Source organism: Notolepis coatsorum, assembly GCF_963971535.1.
Source record: "Notolepis coatsorum genome assembly, chromosome: 10".
NCBI classification, from domain to species: Eukaryota; Metazoa; Chordata; class Actinopteri; order Aulopiformes; family Paralepididae; genus Notolepis; species Notolepis coatsorum.
The window spans coordinates 119837255-119858343 of NC_140174.1; the positions used below are offsets into that span (position 1 = coordinate 119837255).

The window sequence follows — 21089 nt, forward strand, 5'->3', positions numbered from 1 at the left end:
TTCTAAGCAAAGAGTGGGATTCATCAACTTCAACTTGAACTTGACTTTGTGCGTACATCTACGCACTTTTCAGACCTGGCGTACCTAGCGCCCAGTGGTAGAATATATTATTACAACAAGGAAATGAGCTTCTGTGCATAATAACACTGGCACGTTCTGTACGAACCGTAGTTCATTATAGTTCATTGTAAAATAGCAACAGTAGTGTAATTATGGTCAAAACCCTATAAATAGCATTTGGAATAATAGATCTTTCTCTCAGAATGAATGCAGCATGGTTTATATAGCGTTATCGGAATATACGGGGTGTAGGCTACTGACTGACTGCGCTCCGCGTAGCTTGATTGATTGATTGATTGAAAAGTTTATTAACAGATTGCAGAATGGGTACAGTACAGTACAGCTCAGTACATACAATTGTTAATTGGGGATGCAGACCAACTTTCGTCTTGTTTACATCAGGGTCCCCCATTTTCAATTCATCATAAATCATAAAGCTCAACTCGTTATTATTCTGCGCAGACCGCAGAAACACGGGAACGTTTTGATTATATTTAAAAGGCTTTACGTTAAACGAAACAAGTGGAACTTCGAAGCTGTAAGCAGAATACAAGTCATATTAATATAGTGTTCTTCCCCCTTTTTACTGTATAAGAAAGAATAGAAAACGCATTGCAATGACACTATAGTGGACAGACTATGTATATGATGGGATTCAAGTTCATGTATTGAAAGGCAGGCTATCATACATGCAGTGAGATTCATTGTTCTTGTATATGCTCTCGTATTATATTGTTTATATAGGCTACCCAATACTGACGTCAAAATAGATTGTAGTATGCCTCTAGAAATCATATGCAGCAGGTAGAAAATTGACGGGAGATCCATCGCGATTTGGAATAAAATTGAGGAGAACTTTAATCCATGGGGTATTAATCAAACAACACGGGAAAAGGCAGTCATATTCCAGCGCGGTCTTTATTAGCCGACAACAAAATAGATGCATCTAAAAATCATATAGCCAATCGAACACAACTAATAAAGGCATTCATATTACAAGCACGGTTATAATGACACACAACCAACGCCAAACAGTGGTCAACGAACGGTCTTTATTAGTATTTTGAGCTGTCCAGGCAGAATTGCAGCAATGGTCTTAGGGAGCCGTTGATATCTGACATCACCGTTTACAAGTCCGCCTTTTATTTATCCCATAAATCATAATACGCGATAGTGTCTTCTTGGTTCGACAGCAGTGAATTCTCCGTGGAGTTTCTCGGAGTCCCGCTCGGGTCGGTCCATTATTTCACATCCCATGGGGGGTGTTTCCTCATTTTCATGACCATATATGGATAATCATGCACGAGCATTGACGGTAGAACAAAGTGGTATTCATCAACCACGGCAGGGCATAGAGCCTGCGTACGCACGTGTGATGAATGCCGACTTCCCTGTGCGTACGCTAGTTCTACATTCCGTGCTTACGTGTGGAAGTAGGTCAAGTTCTACGTCCACGTTGATGCATGAGGGCCCTGGGCCCTCATTCATCAATGTGTGCGTAGAACATGACCTATTTCCACACGTAAGCACGGAATGTAGAACTAGTGTACGCACAGGGAAGTCGGGATTCATCACACGGTGCGTACGCAGGCTCTATGCTCCTCCGTGGTTGATGAATACCACTTTGTTCTACCGTCAATGCTCGTGCATGATTATCCATATATGGTCATGAAAATGAGGAAACACCCCCCATGGGATGTGAAATAATGGACTGACCCGAGCGGAACTCCGAGAAACTCCACGAAGATTGTTCACTGCTGTCGAACCAAGAAGACACTATCGCGTATTATGGGATAAATAAAAGGCGGACTTGTAAACGGTGATGTCAGATATCAACGGCTCCCTAAGACCATTGCTGCAATTCTGCCTGGACAGCTCAAAATACTAATAAAGACCGTTCGTTGACCACTGTTTGGCGTTGGTTGTGTGTCATTATAACCGTGCTGTAATATGAATGCCTTTATTAGTTGTGTTCGATTGGCTACATGATTTTTAGAGGCATCTATTTTGTTGTCGGCTAATAAAGACCGCGCTGGAATATGACTGCCTTTTCCCGTGTTGTTTGATTAATACCTAGGGATTAAAGTTCTCCTCAATTTTATTCCAAATCGCGATGGATCTCCCGTCAATTTTCTACCTGCTGCATATGATTTCTAGAGGCATACTACAATCTATTTTGATGTCAGTATTGGGTAGCCTATATAAACAATAATAGAGAGCATATACAAGAACAATGAATCTCACTGCATGTATGATGTAGCCTGCCTTTCAATACATGAACTTGAATTCCATCATGTTTGTGTGCGGGACTCACAAGGCTGTTGTCACAATGGGTGGTACCGGTACAGTAATAATTACAGTCCACACAATATCACGATCCATGCCATAGCCTATGTTCTATTAGGACATGATCTGTGACGACAAATGTTCTAGAATGTTTGAAGATATCATACTCTGACAGCATGCCTATGATCAACAAAAACGCGAACTTGAATCCCATCATATACATAGTCTGTCCACTATCTGGTGTCATTGCAATGCGTTTTCTATTCTTTCTTATACAGTAAAAAGGGGGAAGAACACTATATTCATATGACTTGTATTCTGCTTACAGCTTCGAAATTCCACTTGTTTCGTTTAACGTAAAGCCTTTTAAATATAATCAAAACGTGTTTCTGCGGTCTGCGCAAAATAATAACGAGTTGAGCTTTATGATTTATGATGAATTGAAAATGGGGGACCCTGATGTAAACAAGACGAAAGTTGGTCTGCATCCCCAATTAACAATTGTATGTACTGAGCTGTACTGTACTGTACCCATTCTGCAATCTGTTAATAAACTTTTCAATCAATCAATCAATCAAGCTACGTGGAGCGCAGTCAGTCAGTAGCCTACACCCCGTATATTCCGATAACGCTATATAAACCATGCTGCATTCATTCTGAGAGAAAGATCTATTATTCCAAATGCTATTTATAGGGTTTTGACCATAATTACACTACTGTTGCTATTTTACAATGAACTATAATGAACTACGGTTCGTACAGAACATCCAGTGTTATTATGCACAGAAGCTCATTTCCTTGTTGTAATAATATATTCTACCACTGGGCGCCAGGTACGCCTGGTCTGACCTGTGCGTAGATGTAAGCACGGAGTCAAGTTCAAATCGAAATTGATGAATCCCACTCTTTGCTTAGAAATGATCGTACGCACAGGGTAAGCACAGATCTGTGCGTAGAACACGTTGATGAATGAGGGCCCTGGTGTCACGGAGTGCACGTTAAAGGTGCTGTAAGTGGTATCTTTTAGATCTTAAAGGTGCTGTGAGTAGTATCTTTTAGATCTTAAAGGTGCTGTAAGTGGTATTTTTTAGATCTTAAAGGTGCTGTAAGTGGTATCTTTTAGATCTTAAAGGTGCTGTGAGTGGTATCTTTTAGATCTTAAAGGTGCTGTAAGTGGTATCTTTTAGATCTTAAAGGTGCTGTGAGTGGTATCTTTTAGATCTTAAAGGTGCTGTGAGTGGTATCTTTTAGATCTTAAAGGTGCTGTGAGTGGTATCTTTTAGATCTTAAAGGTGCTGTGAGTGGTATCTTTTAGATCTTAAAGGTGCTGTGAGTGGTATCTTTTAGATCTTAAAGGTGCTGTGAGTGGTATCTTTTAGATCTTAAAGGTGCTGTGAGTGGTATCTTTTAGATCTTAAAGGTGCTGTGAGTGGTATCTTTTAGATCTTAAAGGTGCTGTGAGCGGTATCTTTTGGTTAAAATAAGTGTTAAGTAGCTCTACATTCTGACAGACATCACTGATGCAGAGTGTCTGGTCAGTAACACGGGTCTCCCAAATCCTTACTGCACTGGCAGATTATTTGACTTGTTTCAAGGACATATTTGCTTAAAACTAGTTCTTATTAGGCGGTTAGGTGGTCGAGCTGAGATTGTGTTCGTCACCAGCCCCGGAGCTGTGAGCTTGGTTCGCCTGTTCGAATCCAGCTCACAGCTCCGGGGTTGTCACCAGCTTGGCTGGCCGTCTGCACTGATACAATTGGCTGTATCAGAGGGTGGGAGAAGCTGGCGGGGTGGGTCCGGGTCGTTGTAAACAGCGACTCCTACAGTTCGGTCGGGGCGCCTGCTAAGCGCGGATTGGACGTGAGGGGGATAGTGTGGTCCTCCCACACGCTACGCCCTCTCAATGAGAATCCGCGCTGCCAGGTGAAAAGAAGCGGTGATTGGCTGGACGTGTGTCGGAGGAAGCACGTGGTAGCCTCCACTCTCCCAAATGATCTGACTGTGGGGGGTAAAGCGCAGCGACCAGGAAGGGACTGGGAATTGGCATACGACTAACATTGGGATGGGAGAAAAAATCGGAGGAAAATGGAGGGGGGAAAAGACCAATAAAAAAAAAAAAAAAAAAAAAGTTCTTATTTCTTATTTTTGTGGAGTCCTCTCTCCTGATTGGATAAAGTGAGAACGGGATACCAGGAAATATATTTTGTGTTTACTGCAGAGCCATGATACTGACCAAACACTATATTAGTGATGGCTGTTGGAATGTAGAGCTATTATTTTAACATGTAGACCACTTATTTTCTATTATTTTAACCAAATTTAACGGGCCGTCTTTAGGGCGATTTGCCCACTAGCGCGACATGGCACTTTGGCGGCTCCTAGCGGCTCGGGTCTGCATTTTTTATAAAAACATATTAAAGCCCTATTCGTTTGCCGTTCGAATGCCACCTCACCCGACCAAATCCGTTCAGACTCACCACAGGGTGGCGCTAGAGAGAGACTCACCACAGGGTGGTGCTAGAGAGAGAGACTCACCACAGGGTGGTGCTAGAGAGAGACTCACCACAGGGTGGCGCCAGAGAGGTACTCACCGCGGGGCTCTTGCCGTGGTACTGGTGGGCGTGTTGCTGCAGCAGCTCCATGGTGGTGGAGTCCGGGTTCTGTTTGCTGCTGACGGCTCCGCCCCGACTGGACTGGGTCACCTCGGACTCCTCCCTCCCAGCCGTCTTACCGTACAGAGGGTAGTGGAACCCTGACACACACACACACACACACACACACACACACACACACACACACACACACACACACACACACACACACACACGCACGCACGCACGCACACACACACACACACACACACACACACACACACACACACACACACACACACACACACACACACACACACACACACACACACGCACGCACACACACACACACACACACACGCGCACACACACACACACACACACACACACACACACACACACACACACACACACACACACGCACACACATGTACACACACACGCACACACACACGGACACACACACAACAGGATGTACTAGGGATGAGCATCTTTTTCAAATATTCGAATAGTCGTTAAATTATATAAAAAAATATATAATAGTTTATGTGAATATATTCCCCCTTCTTTTTAACCTGCAACCTGTACATTGTGTCACTAGGAGGGATATGAGGACTGTGTGTAACTAGGAGGGATATGAGGACTGTGTGTAACTAGGAGGGATATGAGGACTGTGTGTAACTAGGAGGGATATGAGGACTGTGTGTAACTAGGAGGTATATGAGGACTGTGTGTAACTAGGAGGGATATGAGGACTGTGTGTAACTAGGAGGTATATGAGGACTGTGTGTAACTAGGAGGGATATGAGGACTGTGTGTAACTAGGAGGGATATGAGGACTGTGTGTAACTAGGAGGGCTATGAGGACTGTGTGTAACTAGTAGGGATATGAGGACTGTGTCACTAGGAGGGATGTGAGGACTGTGTGTCACTAGGAGGGCTATGAGGACTGTGTGTAACTAGGAGGGATATGAGGACTGTGTGTAACTAGGAGGGATATGAGGACAGTGTGTGTGTAACTAGGAGGGATATGAGGACTGTGTGTAACTAGGAGGGCTATGAGGACTGTGTGTAACTAGTAGGGATATGAGGACTGTGTGTAACTAGGAGGGATATGAGGACTGTGTGTGTGTAACTAGGAGGGATATGAGGACTGTGTGTAACTAGGATGGATATGAGGACTGTGTGTAACTAGGATGGATATGAGGACTGTGTGTAACTAGGAGGGATATGGGGGAAGTTTTAGACGTGCCACAAAGAAATGGCTAGCCAGTGAAGTATAGAATAGCCACGTCTAGGAAGGAAAGGGTAGGGAGTGTTTTTATGGGGTTGCTATATGTTTTAATATGATGCTGTGTTTTTTATTATGATGATCTATGTTTTATTATGATGCTCTATGTTTTATCATGATGCTCTGTTTTATTATGTTTTATTATGATGCTCTATGTTTTATGATGTCTGTCCATGTCCAAAATCAGGGACCACGATGGAAATAAGTGCTTGCACTTTCTCATGTTTTTATCCCTTGGATGCTGTCTTTTACTCCACAATAAAAATCAATCAATCAATCAATATGAGGACTGTGTGTAACTAGGAGGGATATGAGGACTGTGTGTAACTAGGAGCGATATGAGGACTGTGTGTAACTAGGAGGGATATGAGGACTGTGTGTAACTAGGAGGGATATGAGGACTGTGTGTAACTAGGAGAGATATGAGGACTGTGTGTAAACTAGGAGAGATACAGTATGAGGACTGTGTGTATGTGTAACTAGGAGGGAAATGTGACCAGAAAAAGACACATTTCAATTGCCTTGTGTACATTGACAATAGAATAATCTTCTTCTACTTGAATCAACAACAACATCCTTCCTTTCTTCCATTGTCCCCTTTTTCCAAGACCTTATTATCTTGCCACCACCGAAATAGATTATAATACAATCAAAAGAAAATAGCACTCTATCTAGAGCAAGGGTCAAAGGTCCTTCAGGGGTGAAACAAAACACCAGTCAGTCAGTCAGACAGAGTCTCTCTCTCTCTCTCTCTCTCTCTCTCTCTCTCTCTCTCTCTCTCTCTCTCTCTCTCTCTCTCTCTCTCTCTCTCTCTCTCTCTCTCTCTCTCTCTCTCTCTCTCTCTCTCTGTACACAGACAGGCTTGACTCGTACCAAAATGGCTATGTCAGTTACATTCTTGTGTCATCTTTGATGTCTTTTAGCAGTGACCAAGCGCGTGGTACAAGTAGGTCTGTCCAAAGAAAAAGAAAATCGCCATGACGGAGGTAGCAGCACACGAGAGAGACGTGAAAACTGCTACAGTGATAGATATCGGCGTGTCAACGCATTTATCCTCTTTTTTTTATTTTGCTGCATATTCTAACCACTCACCCTCAAGACCCCTACGCTCTGCATCTTCTAACTACACACGCCAAGACCCCTACGCTCTGCATCTTCTAACTACACACCCTCAAGACCCCTACGCTCTACATCTTCTAACTACACACCTCAAGACCCCTACGCTCTGCATCTTCTAACTAACTACACACCCTCAAGACCCCTATGCTCTACATCTTCTAACTACACACCTCAAGACCCCTACTCTCTACATCTTCTAACTACACACCGCCAAGACCCCTACTCTCTGCATCTTCTAACTACACACCCTCAAGACCCCTACTCTCTGCATCTTCTAACTACACACCCTCAAGACCCCTACTCTCTGCATCTTCTAACTACACACCCTCAAGACCCCTACGCTCTGCATCTTCTAACTACACACCCTCAAGACCCCTCCGCTCTGCATCTTCTAACTACACACCCTCAAGACCCCTACGCTCTACAACTTCTAACTACACACCGTCAAGACCCCTACGCTCTGCATCTTCTAACTACACACCCTCAAGACCCCTACGCTCTGCATCTTCTAACTACACACCCTCAAGACCTCTACGCTCTGCATCTTCTAACTACACACCCTCAAGACCCCTCCGCTCTGTATCTTCTAACTACACACCCTCAAGACCCCTACGCTCTGCATCTTCTAACTACACACCCTCAAGACCCCTACGCTCTGCATCTTCTAACTACACACCTTCAAGACCCCTACGCTCTGCATCTTCTAACTACACACCCTCAAGACCCCTACGCTCTGCATCTTCTAACTACACACCCTCAAGACACCTACGCTCTGCATCTTCTAACTACACACCCTCAAGACTTCTACGCTCTACAACTTCTAACTACACACCTGCAAGACCCCTACGCTCTGCATCTTCTAACTACACACCCTCAAGACCCCTACGCTCTGCATCTTCTAACTACACACCCTCAAGACCCCTACACTCTGCATCTTCTAACTACACACCCTCAAGACCCCTCTGCTCTACATCTTCTTACTACACACCCTCAAGACCCCTACGCTCTGCATCTTCTAACTACACACCCTCAAGACCCCTATGCTCTGCATCTTCTAACTACACACCCTCAAGACCCCTACACTCTGCATCTTCTAACTACACACCCCCAAGATCCCTACGCTCTGCATCTTCTAACTACACACCCTCAAGACCCCTACGCTCTGCATCTTCTAACTACACACCCTCAAGACCCTACTCTCTGCATCTTCTAACTACACAACCTCAAGACCCCATACGCTCTGCATCTTCTAACTACACACCCTCAAGACCCCTACGCTCTGCATCTTCTAACTACACACCCTCAAGACCCCTACGCTCTGCATCTTCTAACTACACACTCTCAAGACCCCTACGCTCTACATCTTCTAACTACACACCCTCAAGACCCCTACGCTCTGCATCTTCTAACTACACACCCTCAAGACCCCTACGCTCTGCATCTTCTAACTACACACTCTCAAGACCCCTACGCTCTGCATCTTCTAACTACACACCCTCAAGACCCCTGCACTCTGCATCGTCTAACTACACACCCTCAATACCCCTACGCTCTGCATCTTCTAACTACACACCCTCAAGACCCCTACGCTCTGCATCTTCTAACTACACACCCTCAAGACCCCTACGCTCTGCATCTTCTAACTACACACCCTCAAGACCCTCCGCTCTGCATCTTCTAACTACACACACTCAAGACCCCTACTCTCTGCATCTTCTAACTACACACCCTCAAGACCCCTATGCTCTGCATCTTCTAACTACACACCATCAAGACCCCTACTCTCTGCATCTTCTAACTACACACACTCAAGACCCCTACGCTCTGCATCTTCTAACTACACACACTCAAGACCCCTACGCTCTGCATCTTCTAAAACTACACACCCTCAAGACCCCTACGCTCTGCATCTTCTAAAACTACACACCCTCAAGACCCCTACTCTCTGCATCTTCTAACTACACACCATCAAGACCCCTACTCTCTGCATCTTCTAACTACACACACTCAAGACCCCTACGCTCTGCATCTTCTAACTACACACCCTCAAGACCCCTACGCTCTGCATCTTCTAACTACACACCCTCAAGACCCCTGCACTCTGCATCGTCTAACTACACACCCTCAATACCCCTACGCTCTGCATCTTCTAACTACACACCCTCAAGACCCTCCGCTCTGCATCTTCTAACTACACACACTCAAGACCCCTACTCTCTGCATCTTCTAACTACACACCCTCAAGACCCCTACGCTCTGCATCTTCTAACTACATACCATCAAGACCCCTACTCTCTGCATCTTCTAACTACACACACTCAAGACCCCTACTCTCTGCATCTTCTAACTACACACCCTCAAGAACCCTACGCTCTGCATCTTCTAACTACACACCCTCAAGACCCCTACGCTCTGCATCTTCTAACTACACACCCTCAAGACCCCTACGCTCTGCATCTTCTAACTACACACCCTCAAGACCCCTACGCTCTGCATCTTCTAACTACACACCCTCAAGACCCCTACGCTCTGCATCTTCTAACTACACATCCTCAAGACCCCTACGCTCTGCATCTTCTAACTACACACCCTCAAGACCCCTACACTCTGCATCTTCTAACTACACAATCAATAGAATAAAGTTGAGACAACTTAGGTTGATTTTAAGTGGAGACAACCTGTGATCAACACAGATATCCTGTGGTACTGTGGTGGTGGTGAACCGTCTCTTACCGGGGTAGTTGTGGACCAGGGTGGGAGACACCCCCCGGTAGGAGCTTCCGCTGTTCTCACACATGGCCAGGTAGGGGGGGTAGGAGGAGTACTGGATGTAGGGGGTCATGGGGGGAGAGACCGCCGCCCTGGCGCTCTGCGAGTCGTCGGACAGCGTTCCCATGGCCTCCTGGCCCGGGTCGTCCAGCGCCCCCACGCGGTCCTCGTCCTCTGGGTCCAGGGCGGGCGGGAGGTCCAGCGACCCGTGGCTCCTGGGCTTCTTCAGGTGATCTCTCTCTCCTCGCTCCCCTCCGACGGACATCTTCGGTCCGGCCGGGTCCAAGGCTCCCCCCCACTCCTTCGCCCTCTCTCCCTCCTCGTCCTCTTCCTCATCCTCGTCGTCCTCGCCGTCCTCGTCGTCCTCCTCTTCCTCCTCGTCCTCCTGGAGCCGATGCTGAAGCTGCTCAGAGTACTTGTTGCTCTGGGCATGGCAGTGAGCCCAGGCCGGTATGTCTGAGGGCTGAGAGCGATCAGGGAAAAGTGTTGGTGGTCGTTTTTTGGTTGGTTGGTGGGTCGGTTACAGTGTCTCCTCTATGAACCTCTGTAACAGTGGTGGGAGGGTCGGGGGTCAAGGTTCTAGGGCTGAGCCCAAACGTTTGAACGTTCTGACCTTCGTTCGTTACGTTGGCATTCGAATTCTAAATAAACGTTCGAATTTTTTATTTTTAATAATAAAAAAAAGATATATATATATTTGAAGAAAAAAAAATTATATATATTTTGTATGTGTCTATTCATTCTGTTTAAACCAATGGGGTTTTTCTTCACAGTTGCAGATAAAGATTAGGCTACACTAATATTATAGTATAAAAAAAAAATGATGAGTTATATTCATTCGCGTTGACGTTATTGAGATCAATATTAAATTTTTTCGCCATGGCATTCATAATTCATATATACACCCGCAACGCTCCAGCTGGACCCTATAGGTGACGGCAACGGCGGCTCAATACCGCCGCCTGGTGGATGGTCGGGCGAGTTACACTCGACTACAGGATATGGCTGATGTGCGTCGATTAAATTCATCCGGCCATCAGATATCGTTGCATGACTCCCGACAGACACAATGTACATAATGGATCACTTTCTAAACTTAATAATCGATATGATTTCGGCGTTTATTGCGACATACAAACCGGAAATGGACCTAGGCGATCGACGTCGTATACTTGGGATCTTTCACCGCCAGTCTCTTTGACCCACGGTAAGAGGACACTAACGTTATTTTCAACCCAATTGTGAGTTTCCTTGTTTGCAAACCATCTGATCAATATATCCACTACATAAAGCAGTTACTGATGATCGGGGAATTATAAACGACCCCCCCCCCTTTCCTCCACGCATGATGAAGCATAACGTATACCGATCATATACAGTTAAATTTTTTAATATAGCGTGTATAGGGGGGAAACGGCAATCGATAATCTATATATGCGTTTAGGCCTATAACTCACGTTCTAGGAATTACTGCAGAAAACGATAAAAACATACTTATATTCTAGAAGGTATTTTTGTATGAATGAAAAAGTATAACGTTCCCACATCATGAACGATAGATAATCGATGTTGAATGGGCCATAGTAATGTCAATATAGCAATACAATTTAAAAAGTTATAGCCCTGCAAAGAAGGTGAGCCACTCCATAGACTTATAGCGCTGGCAGACTGGGTACAATGATGGGTACAATGCCCGGCGGGCAATGTGTTAAAGGAAAACTCCAACATTTTGGGAAATTAGCTTACCGTCTTCTCCAGAGAGAGTCAAGAAGATAGATACCAGTTTCCCCTATGTGCGTTCAGTAGAAAGCTATCTGGCTGCACGTTAGCCTAGCTTAGCACAATGAATGGAAGCGGACATGACCGGGTAGCCTAGCCATTGTCCAACTAACACCTCTCCCGATGGCTACCCAGTCATGTCCGCTTCCATTCATTGTGCTAAGCTAGGCTAACGTGCAGCCAGATAGCTTTCTACTGAACGCACAGAGAGGAAACTGGTATCTATCTTCTTGTCTCTCCCTGGAGAAGATGGTAAGCTAATTTCCCAAAATGTTGGAGTTTTCCTTTATACCACTTACAGCACCTTTAAGTTTGGAGGAGGGGGGGGGTCATCTCTTAGCAGCGGCGGCTAAATGTGAGCTCAGCCCAGGCGGCTCACCCACTGCTGCGGTCACATAGAGGAAACACTGTCTGTGGTTTGGTTAGTTGGTTGGTTTGGTGAAGAGGAGAGTCAATGGTTCTGGCTGTGATGTAGATGGAGAATGGCGACGGGTCATCAGGCGGAACGGGGGGGGGGGGGTTCCTGAGGGTACGGCGTATCCCTCTTTGCCGACGAGAACCATGAAAATGTGGCGTTTTCCCCCAAAATTTACTGTAGAATTTAGGTTACAACCAAAATGGTAAAACAAGACATGTGACACCCTTGACACCCCCCCCCCCGCGCCACCCTCCCCCTCCCCCACCTTTGTGTTTGCCAAAAATACTTGGCGGTAATCTGCCCCCCCCCCCTCCCTCCATGGTAACCTGCCCCCCCTCCTTCCTCCATGTAACCTGCCCCCCCTCCATGTAACCTGCCCCTCCCCCCTCCATGTAACCTGCCCCTCCTCCCTCCATGTAACCTGCCCCTCCCCCCTCCATGTAATCTGCCCCTCCCCCCTCCATGTAATCTGCCCCTCCCCCCTCCATGTAACCTGCCCCCCTCCTCCCTCCATGTAACCTGCCCCTCCTCCCTCCATGTAACCTGCCCCTCCTCCCTCCATGTAACCTGCCCCCCCCCTCCTCCCTCCATGTAACCTGCCCCTCCTCCCTCCATGTAACCTGCCCCCCCTCCTCCCTCCATGTAACCTGCCCCCCTCCCCCTCCATGTAACCTGCCCCTCCTCCCTCCATGTAACCTGCCCCCCTCCCCCTCCATGTAACCTGCCCCCTCCCCCTCCATGTAACCTGTCCCTCCTCCCTCCATGTAACCTGCCCCCCCTCCTCCCTCCATGTAACCTGCCCCTCCTCCCTCCATGTAACCTGCCCCTCTCCTCCCTCCATGTAACCTGCCCCCCTCCTCCCTCCATGTAACCTGCCCCCCCTCCCCCCTCCATGTAACCTGCCCCCCCTCCCTCCATGGTAACCTGTCCTCCCCTCCTTCCTCCATGTAACCTGCCCCCCTCCCCCCTCCATGGTAACCTGTCCTCCCCTCCTTCCTCCATGTAACCTGCCCCCCTCCTCCCTCCATGTAACCTGCCCCCCCTCCTCCCTCCATGTAACCTGCCCCTCCTCCCTCCATGGTAACCTGTCCCCCCCTCCTTCCTCCATGTAACCTGCCCCCCCTCCCTCCATGGTAACCTCCCCCCTCCTCCCTCCATGTAACCTGCCCCCCTCCTCCCTCCATGTAACCTGCCCCTCCTCCCTCCATGTAACCTGCCCCTCCTCCCTCCATGGTAACCACCCCCCCTCCTCCCTCCATGTAACCTGCCCCTCCTCCCTCCATGGTAACCACCCCCCCTCCTCCCTCCATGTAACCTGCCCCCCTCCCCCTCCATGGTAACCTGCCCCCCCTCCTCCCTCCATGGTAACCTGTCCTCCCCTCCTTCCTCCATGTAACCTGCCCCCCTCCTCCCTCCATGTAACCTGCCCCCCCTCCTCCCTCCATGTAACCTGCCCCCCCTCCCTCCATGGTAACCTGTCCCCCCCTCCTTCCTCCATGTAACCTGCCCCCCCTCCCTCCATGGTAACCTCCCCCCTCCTCCCTCCATGTAACCTGCCCCCCTCCTCCCTCCATGTAACCTGCCCCTCCTCCCTCCATGTAACCTGCCCCCCCTCCTCCCTCCATGGTAACCACCCCCCCTCCTCCCTCCATGTAACCTGCCCCCCTCCTCCCTCCATGTAACCTGCCCCCCCCTCCCTCCATGTAACCTGCCCCCCTCCTCCCTCCATGTAACCTGCCCCTCCTCCCTCCATGGTAACCTCCCCCCCTCCTCCCTCCATGTAACCTGCCCCCCCCTCCTCCTCTCCATGGTAACCTGCCCTCCCCCCTCCTCTCCATTGTAACATACGGTTATCCTATAACCATAGTTATATGAGTATAGCGAGCACTCTGTGCTCAAGTGGAACATATCCTATATCAGTCTAATACTGAATACATTTCTTCACATGTACACACCCATCCGCCTGGCCACACCCCCATCCGCTCCTCTACATAAGCAGGGATGTGGCCATACTAACAGCTCCTTCCCAAGTCTTTCACCACCGAAGGCGAAGACCACGGGGTCCTCAGTGAGTCCAGCGCAGAGCGCTCGCTATACTCATATAACTATGGTTATAGGATAACCATATGTTATATAGCGTATAGCTTACGCTCTGCGCTCAAGTGGAACACAGGAGCTGAGCAGAGCGGAAGCTCGACAAATGTACCCGCTGAGGCACCCCACAACCATCAGAACCGGGGAGGACCCGAGCCCCCGGACCCCCCTAGTGGAGGACGGGAGGGAATCGGATCCGACTGTGCGAAGAGGGTTTAGCAACTCAAACGCACAGGGTGAGCAGATCGTGGGATTTACTTTCCCACAGAAGAACCCACGACTACACAGGCGCGCAACCCACATGCCACTAAGGAACGGGCGGGAAGAAAAAAAAACAGTTACAACCCCTAATATCGCGGGGTCAAGGTCAAGGACCCAACCCCGTGGCAAGCCCGTAGCAGCGGAGCGTGAAGGAGGACCCAGCCCCAGGAAGGGTCAGGACCCCCCGGAAAAAGGGGGCCTGGTGAGGCCAACGACGCCGCAGCATCGAGACCCCACCAGGCGGTCACTAGTGACACCACCCCCCACATCGCCAGCATATCGGACAGGGCCCATCCAAGAGCAGGCCCTTCCCCCCTACAGCACGCCGCCCTGAAGCACTCAAAGAGGCAGCGCACTGGGGAGACAACCCCCAAAGAGGTTGATCCCTCAATCCAGGCAACAGGTCAAAAGGACTCGACCTGAGCCTGGAGCACTGCGGACTAGACAGGCGCCTAAGGGGTCTGCTGAAAACAGCACCCCGGCGGAAGGGGCGTTCGGTATGCTGTACACCATGTTGCAGCCTCCACAAAAAAACCCGACCCTCTAGAGGGGTTGAGGCAGAGAAGGCTGACACGATTGGCAGATGTCATGAGGGGTGCAGGGGCACACTCGCAGGCAGACGGGGTCAAGCCCGGCCTAACCCGAGAGTCGACTCCGCTACCAACACACCTGGAAACCAACCACCACCTAACAGGAGGCGGTTGTTCCTATAACCCCCCCAAGAAAAAACTCCAAAACACAACTGCGGGTATACACTGGCTATACAGCAGTACAAGTGTTTCAGTTCTCAAGAAGGGGTTAACCCAGGCCAACAGGTAGACGAGAACGAGTCCGGACCTGGGCCCGGCGGACCGGGACGTACACAGGGATGCCAGAGGGGTACAAGAACCACCTCGACAGCCCCCTCCCAGCCCCGCCAAGCAGGAAAAGAGAGGGGCGAAGAAAGAATGGAGAAGGACCAGGCTCCTTTAGCACAGCGCAAGGTACAACACAATATGGACCAAGCAATAGTGAAGGATAACATGCAGTGACATAACCACGAACACCTCCATAACATCAACCCCTGCAAAGCCCGGGCCAACCCGGCATTTTTCCGCCGAAAAAGCACAAGTCCTTCAGGTACCAGAACAGCAGATCAGCAGAACGGGTTAACTGACCTGGTCCGGTGCCACCAGAACCAGTCCTGTGTCCTAATCACGCCACCATCCCCAGTCCTAAGAGGGGGGTCATCTTGACAATAACTCAACTCATCTTGACAATAACAGAGGTCCACAACATGGAGCCTGAAAAGAACTCACGGAAGTCTCACAACCAGTAGAAACGCGCCCAGTGACGTACTCTATGGCGGGGGGAATTCCGTGACCCACCTGCCCAAATATGGCGTGGGACCAGGGAACTCCCTCCCCCCCCCCCTCCCCCTCTCCCTACCCTGTGACGCGCTGACCCAACAGCATGACAGGAAGCCCGAAGGACAGGAGGTCCAACCCCCTGACCAATCAGAAAAAAGGGGAGGGAGGGTTTATCAGTTCACCCCCTCATGACCCCTCACCCCTGATACAATGCAATGACAAAGCAGAGCCATGACACCAGTCATAGCATGCTACATGAAGTGCATGTATACCTGTTTAAGGTAACAGCTTCACATAGGCTCATGTGCGAACCTGCCACCTGCATTTTTACGCCTTTACTCTAAAGGAAGAAAAAACACAGACCAAGAGAGGGGCCAAGGGCCCTGGTACAAGAGCTTACACATGTAACTTCTGTAGGCCAACACCTGACCCAGTTGTGGATCTTAAACGTGAAAACGATACACACAACCCTCCATCACAACAAAAAAAGGGCAAAAGTACACTCTCACTACTGTAAGAGGAACGCCGTTTTTCATGATGAGAGAAGACATAAGTCCTCGATTAAGTACTGGTCACAGGCCTTGCTAAGTCCAAACGACAGCGACCAAACAATTTTCAGAAAAAATTGCCTCTCTCTAAGCAAGAGCACAACCCCAGCAGAGCTGAGGGATTACACCGTATCCCCAAAAACATAGTGAATCAACACACATTTTGTAAACAAAATCATATTTGAGGGGAGGGGGGGGACCCAGGGGAAAACCGGGGAAACCCACCCCTCACCACCTTACCCCTGATACGACGCCAAATGTGTAGAGTAAGCTTTACATCATGCACGCCAGCACAGCCGAAGACCTTGTTTGAACAGGCACAGCCCTGCTTATGTGTGAAAAAAACGTGCCACTTGTCATTGTCATCATTACCCTCAAGTAAGAATAACAAGCTGAGAGAGGGACTCCCTCAATCACATGCCACTATGCACAGCATTGTAGGGTAACCCAGCCAGTTGTGGGCTCAGCCACGTTGTCTAACGTTACATGAACACACACAATTTCTCATCATACAACAAAAACCCAGTTCATTTTTACTCATGTAAAAAACAACGCTGTTCCTAGGTAGAGAGAAAGGCACAAGCCTTGGCCAACGCTACCCAAGCTATACAAAGCGACCAAGACAATTCACACACAGCACATGTCGTATCTCCAAATGTAGTGAAGTAACATATGTTTTGCAGACAAAGACATCGTTATTAACAAAACATTCGGGAGGGGAAGGAAGGAAGAGTGGGGTAATGTCCAATGGACATCTTACCTGCACCAAGGAACGCAGGGCAAAAGGCCGCAACACAGGTTGGTCTCCACGTTGACGAAGGCCTCTCGCTGGCGGGGCAAAAAGATGATGTCGTAGTCAGAGTGCCAGGGCCTGCTATTCTCATGGCTAATGCCAATGGTTGTAGCACAAGCTAACAGCTAACTCTAGGCTAACTGATAGCATCAAGCTAACGTTCCCAGCCGAGCGAAAACGGGTAGCTAACGTCGTAGCTAACAGCTAACTGGCTAACAGTTAGCTCAACCCGGCTATCGCTAACCACTAGCTAACGCAGAAGCAAGCTAAGCGGCTACCACTGAAAACTATACAACGTGAGAAAAGCAATAGGCCTACAGGCCAACACTTCAGACAGCCGCTGTCTTTTCCTCTTCTCATCCGAAGAAAGAAGGAGAAAAAAGGCAATACACGTCCCTCTTCAGAACACAGCGGTGCCGGCAACAAGTCCCTCGCGGACTATAGCCGACTTGAGCATGGAGATATTCTCATAATGAAACACCAAGCTCACCTCCCTCGCACCGGGTGCTTTTCCTCTTTGAAAATCGGGGCCAGCACGGCGACAGTGGGTATCCGTTTGTCCAGAGACCCGGGGAATTGAACCGCAGATTCGGAATCATGGTCCCAGGAAAACAAAGCTCTTTACTCGATGAGGAGCTAATGTTAACGTGGGCATCAAACCAGAACCCCCTCCACGCCGCTAAGTGGCAGCGAAAAGGATACCAGCCTGGAGCCGGCCTTCGTAAGCTGTGTAGTTGTTCCCCCCACAACCAACACACCTGGCGCCCGCGTTGCAAAAACATCACCCGCCCCAGAAAGGCCGTCAGCCCTCACACGGCCGAGCGCCTCCCAAGCAAAGTGTCCAACTGCAGAGCCGGAGGTAATGCCGGCGGGGATTGTTCAGTGGTGGAAGTCAGAATGATCATCATCTTCTAGACACTCCGGTGGCGAAGACATAATCGCTGTATTTCTCTCGAAAATAGTGAGAGAGAAAACAAAGATATAATGTCAACGCAGCTCCTTCTCTTCAACGTAGCTCCTTTCCAACTATTTTGGCACTAAACTCAAGTGGTGTATACAGACACTTGTCGGTGGACCCGCTGACCAAATGCCTCGATGACATTAAATCCTGGATGGCATTGAATTTTTTTAATTTGAATGACAAAAAGACGGAGGTCATGGTTTTTGGTGGCCCCTCTGTGACCTCACTGCTAGATCTGGGTTCGCTGGCACAACATGTCAAACCAATAGTAAAGAACTTAGGTGTAAAGATCGACCCAGACCTTAAATTTGACAGCCAGATCAAGGCCGTGGTTAAAACGAGCTTTTTCCAGTTGAGGCAGCTGGCCAAAATTAAGCCCATCCTACACGCCCAGCATTTTGAAGCAGTAATCCATGCATTTGTGACTACCAGGCTGGATTACTGCAATGCACTTTATATAGGGGTGAGTGGATCCTCAGTGGCTTGCCTTCAGACGGTGCAGAACGCCGCTGCTCGTCTTTTAACTGGCACTCGTAAATACGACCACATCTCACCGATTTTATTTTCACTCCACTGGCTCCCAGTGCACTTTAGGATTCATTTAAAAATTATTTTATTTGCTTTTAAAGCTCTTCATGACCTTGCTCCACCCTACCTCTCTGAGCTGTTGCAGGTCTATACACCTTCTCGCTCTCTCAGGTCAGCTGACCAGCTGCTCCTAGTAGTGCCTACAACTAGGCGTAAGCTCAGGGGGGACCGTGCTTTCTCCGTTGTCGCCCCCAAAATGTGGAATGAGCTGCCACTGCAGATTAGGCAGGCCTCATCACTGCCCCGTTTCAAAGGCCTCCTTAAGACCCACCTTTTCTCTCTGGCTTTCGACACCATGTAGCTTGTCGATTTTATGATCTTATTGTCTTACTGTGTTGTTGTTGTATCGTTTTGTTACTGTGTCCTTTGCTTTTAAATATTTTTTTAAGTACTCTGATCTATTTAAATTTGTATTGCTGCCTATATTTACCTAATGTTTTTTATCTCTGTTTTGGTACTCTTGTTTTTTATCTATTTTTAGTGCTGCTAATAGTTTTTAATATGCTCCCCCTGTACAGCACTTTGTGCCCCTGTGGCTGTTAAAGCGCTTTATAAATAAAGTTGGATTGGATTGGATTGGTGGTGAAAATAAGGAAGGAGCTGTTAGTATGGCCACATCCCCGCTTATGTAGAGGAGCGGATGGGGGTGTGGCCAGGTGGATGAGTGTGTACATGTGAAGACATTTATTCAGTATTAGACTGATATGTTCCACTTGAGCGCAGAGCGTAAGCTATACACTATATAACCCCTCCCCCCTCCATGTAACCTGCCTCTCCTCCCTCCATGTAACCTGGCCCCCCTCCTCCCTCCATGTAACCTGCCTCTCCTCCCTCCATGTAACCTGTCCCCCCCTCCTCCCTCCATGGTAACCTGCCCCCCCTCCTCCTCTCCATGGTTACCTGCCCCCCCTCCTCCTCTCCATGGTAACCTGCCCCCCTCCCCCCTCCATGTAACCTGCCCCTCCTCCCTCCATGTAACCTGTCCCCCCCCTCCTCCTCTCCATGGTAACCTGCCCCCCCTCCTCCTCTCCATGGTAACCTGCCCCCCCTCCTCCCTCCATGTAACCTGCCCCCCCTCCTCCTCTCCATGGTAACCTGGCCCCCCTCCTCCCTCCTTGTAACCTGCCCCCCCTCCTCCTCTCCATGGTAACCTGGCCCCCCTCCTCCCTCCATGTAACCTGCCCCCCCTCCTCCTCTCCATGGTAACCTGGCCCCCCTCCTCCCTCCATGTAACCTGCCCCCCCTCCTCCCTCCATGGTAACCTGCCCCCCCCCCCTCCTCTCCATGGTAACCTGCCCCCCCTCCTCCCTCCATGTAACCTGTCCCCCCCTCCTCTCCATGGTAACCTGCCCCCCCTCCTCCCTCCATGTAACCTGCCCCCCCCCCTCCTGCCTCTATGTAACCTGCCCCCCTCCTCCCTCCATGTAACCTGCCCCCCCCCCTCCTCCTCTCCATGGTAACCTGCCCCCCCTCCTCCCTCCATGTAACCTGCCCCCCCTCCTCCCTCCATGTAACCTGCCCCCCCTCCTGCCTCTATGTAACCTGCCCCCCTCCCCCCTCCATGTAACCTGCCCCCCCTCCTGCCCCCCCTCCCTCCATGTAACCTGTCCCCCCTCCTGCCCCCCCTCCCTCCATGTAACCTGCCCCCCCCCTCCCTCCATGTAACCTGTCCCCCCTCCTCCCACCCTCCTGCCTCTATGTAACCTGCCCCCCTCCCCCCTCCATGTAACCTGCCCACCCTCCTGCCTCCATGTAACCTGCCCCCCCTCCTGCCCCCCCTCCCTCCATGTAACCTGTCCCCCCTCCTGCCCCCCCTCCCTCCATGTAACCTGCCCCCCCCTCCCTCCATGTAACCTGCCCCCCCTCCTCCCTCCCTCCTCCCTCCATGTAACCTGCCCCCCCTCCCTCCATGTAACCTGTCCCCCCTCCTCCCTCCCTCCTCCCTCCATGTAACCTGCCCCCCCTCCCTCCATGTAACCTGTCCCCCCTCCTCCCTCCCTCCTCCCTCCATGTAACCTGCCCCCCCTCCCTCCATGTAACCTGTCCCCCCTCCTCCCTCCCTCCTCCCTCCATGTAACCTGTCCCCCCTCCTGCCCCCCCTTCCTCCATGTAACCTGCCCCCCCTCCTCCCTCCCTCCTCCCTCCATGTAACCTGTCCCCCCTCCTGCCCCCCCTTCCTCCA

At 49.6% G+C, this 21089-nt stretch overlaps 1 protein-coding gene across 1 annotated transcript in view; it reads right to left on the reverse strand.

Moving 5' to 3' along the window:
- Positions 1-21089, reverse strand: part of znf608 (zinc finger protein 608) — a gene marked incomplete at both ends in the record, with an annotated part of 165340 nt that overhangs the window by 12859 nt on the left and 131392 nt on the right. Inside the window, 2 exons of the mRNA XM_084323162.1 lie at positions 4938-5098; positions 10081-10579. Coding sequence (XP_084179288.1) covers positions 4938-5098; positions 10081-10579 — 660 coding nt within the window. The remainder of the gene's footprint in view (positions 1-4937; positions 5099-10080; positions 10580-21089) is intronic.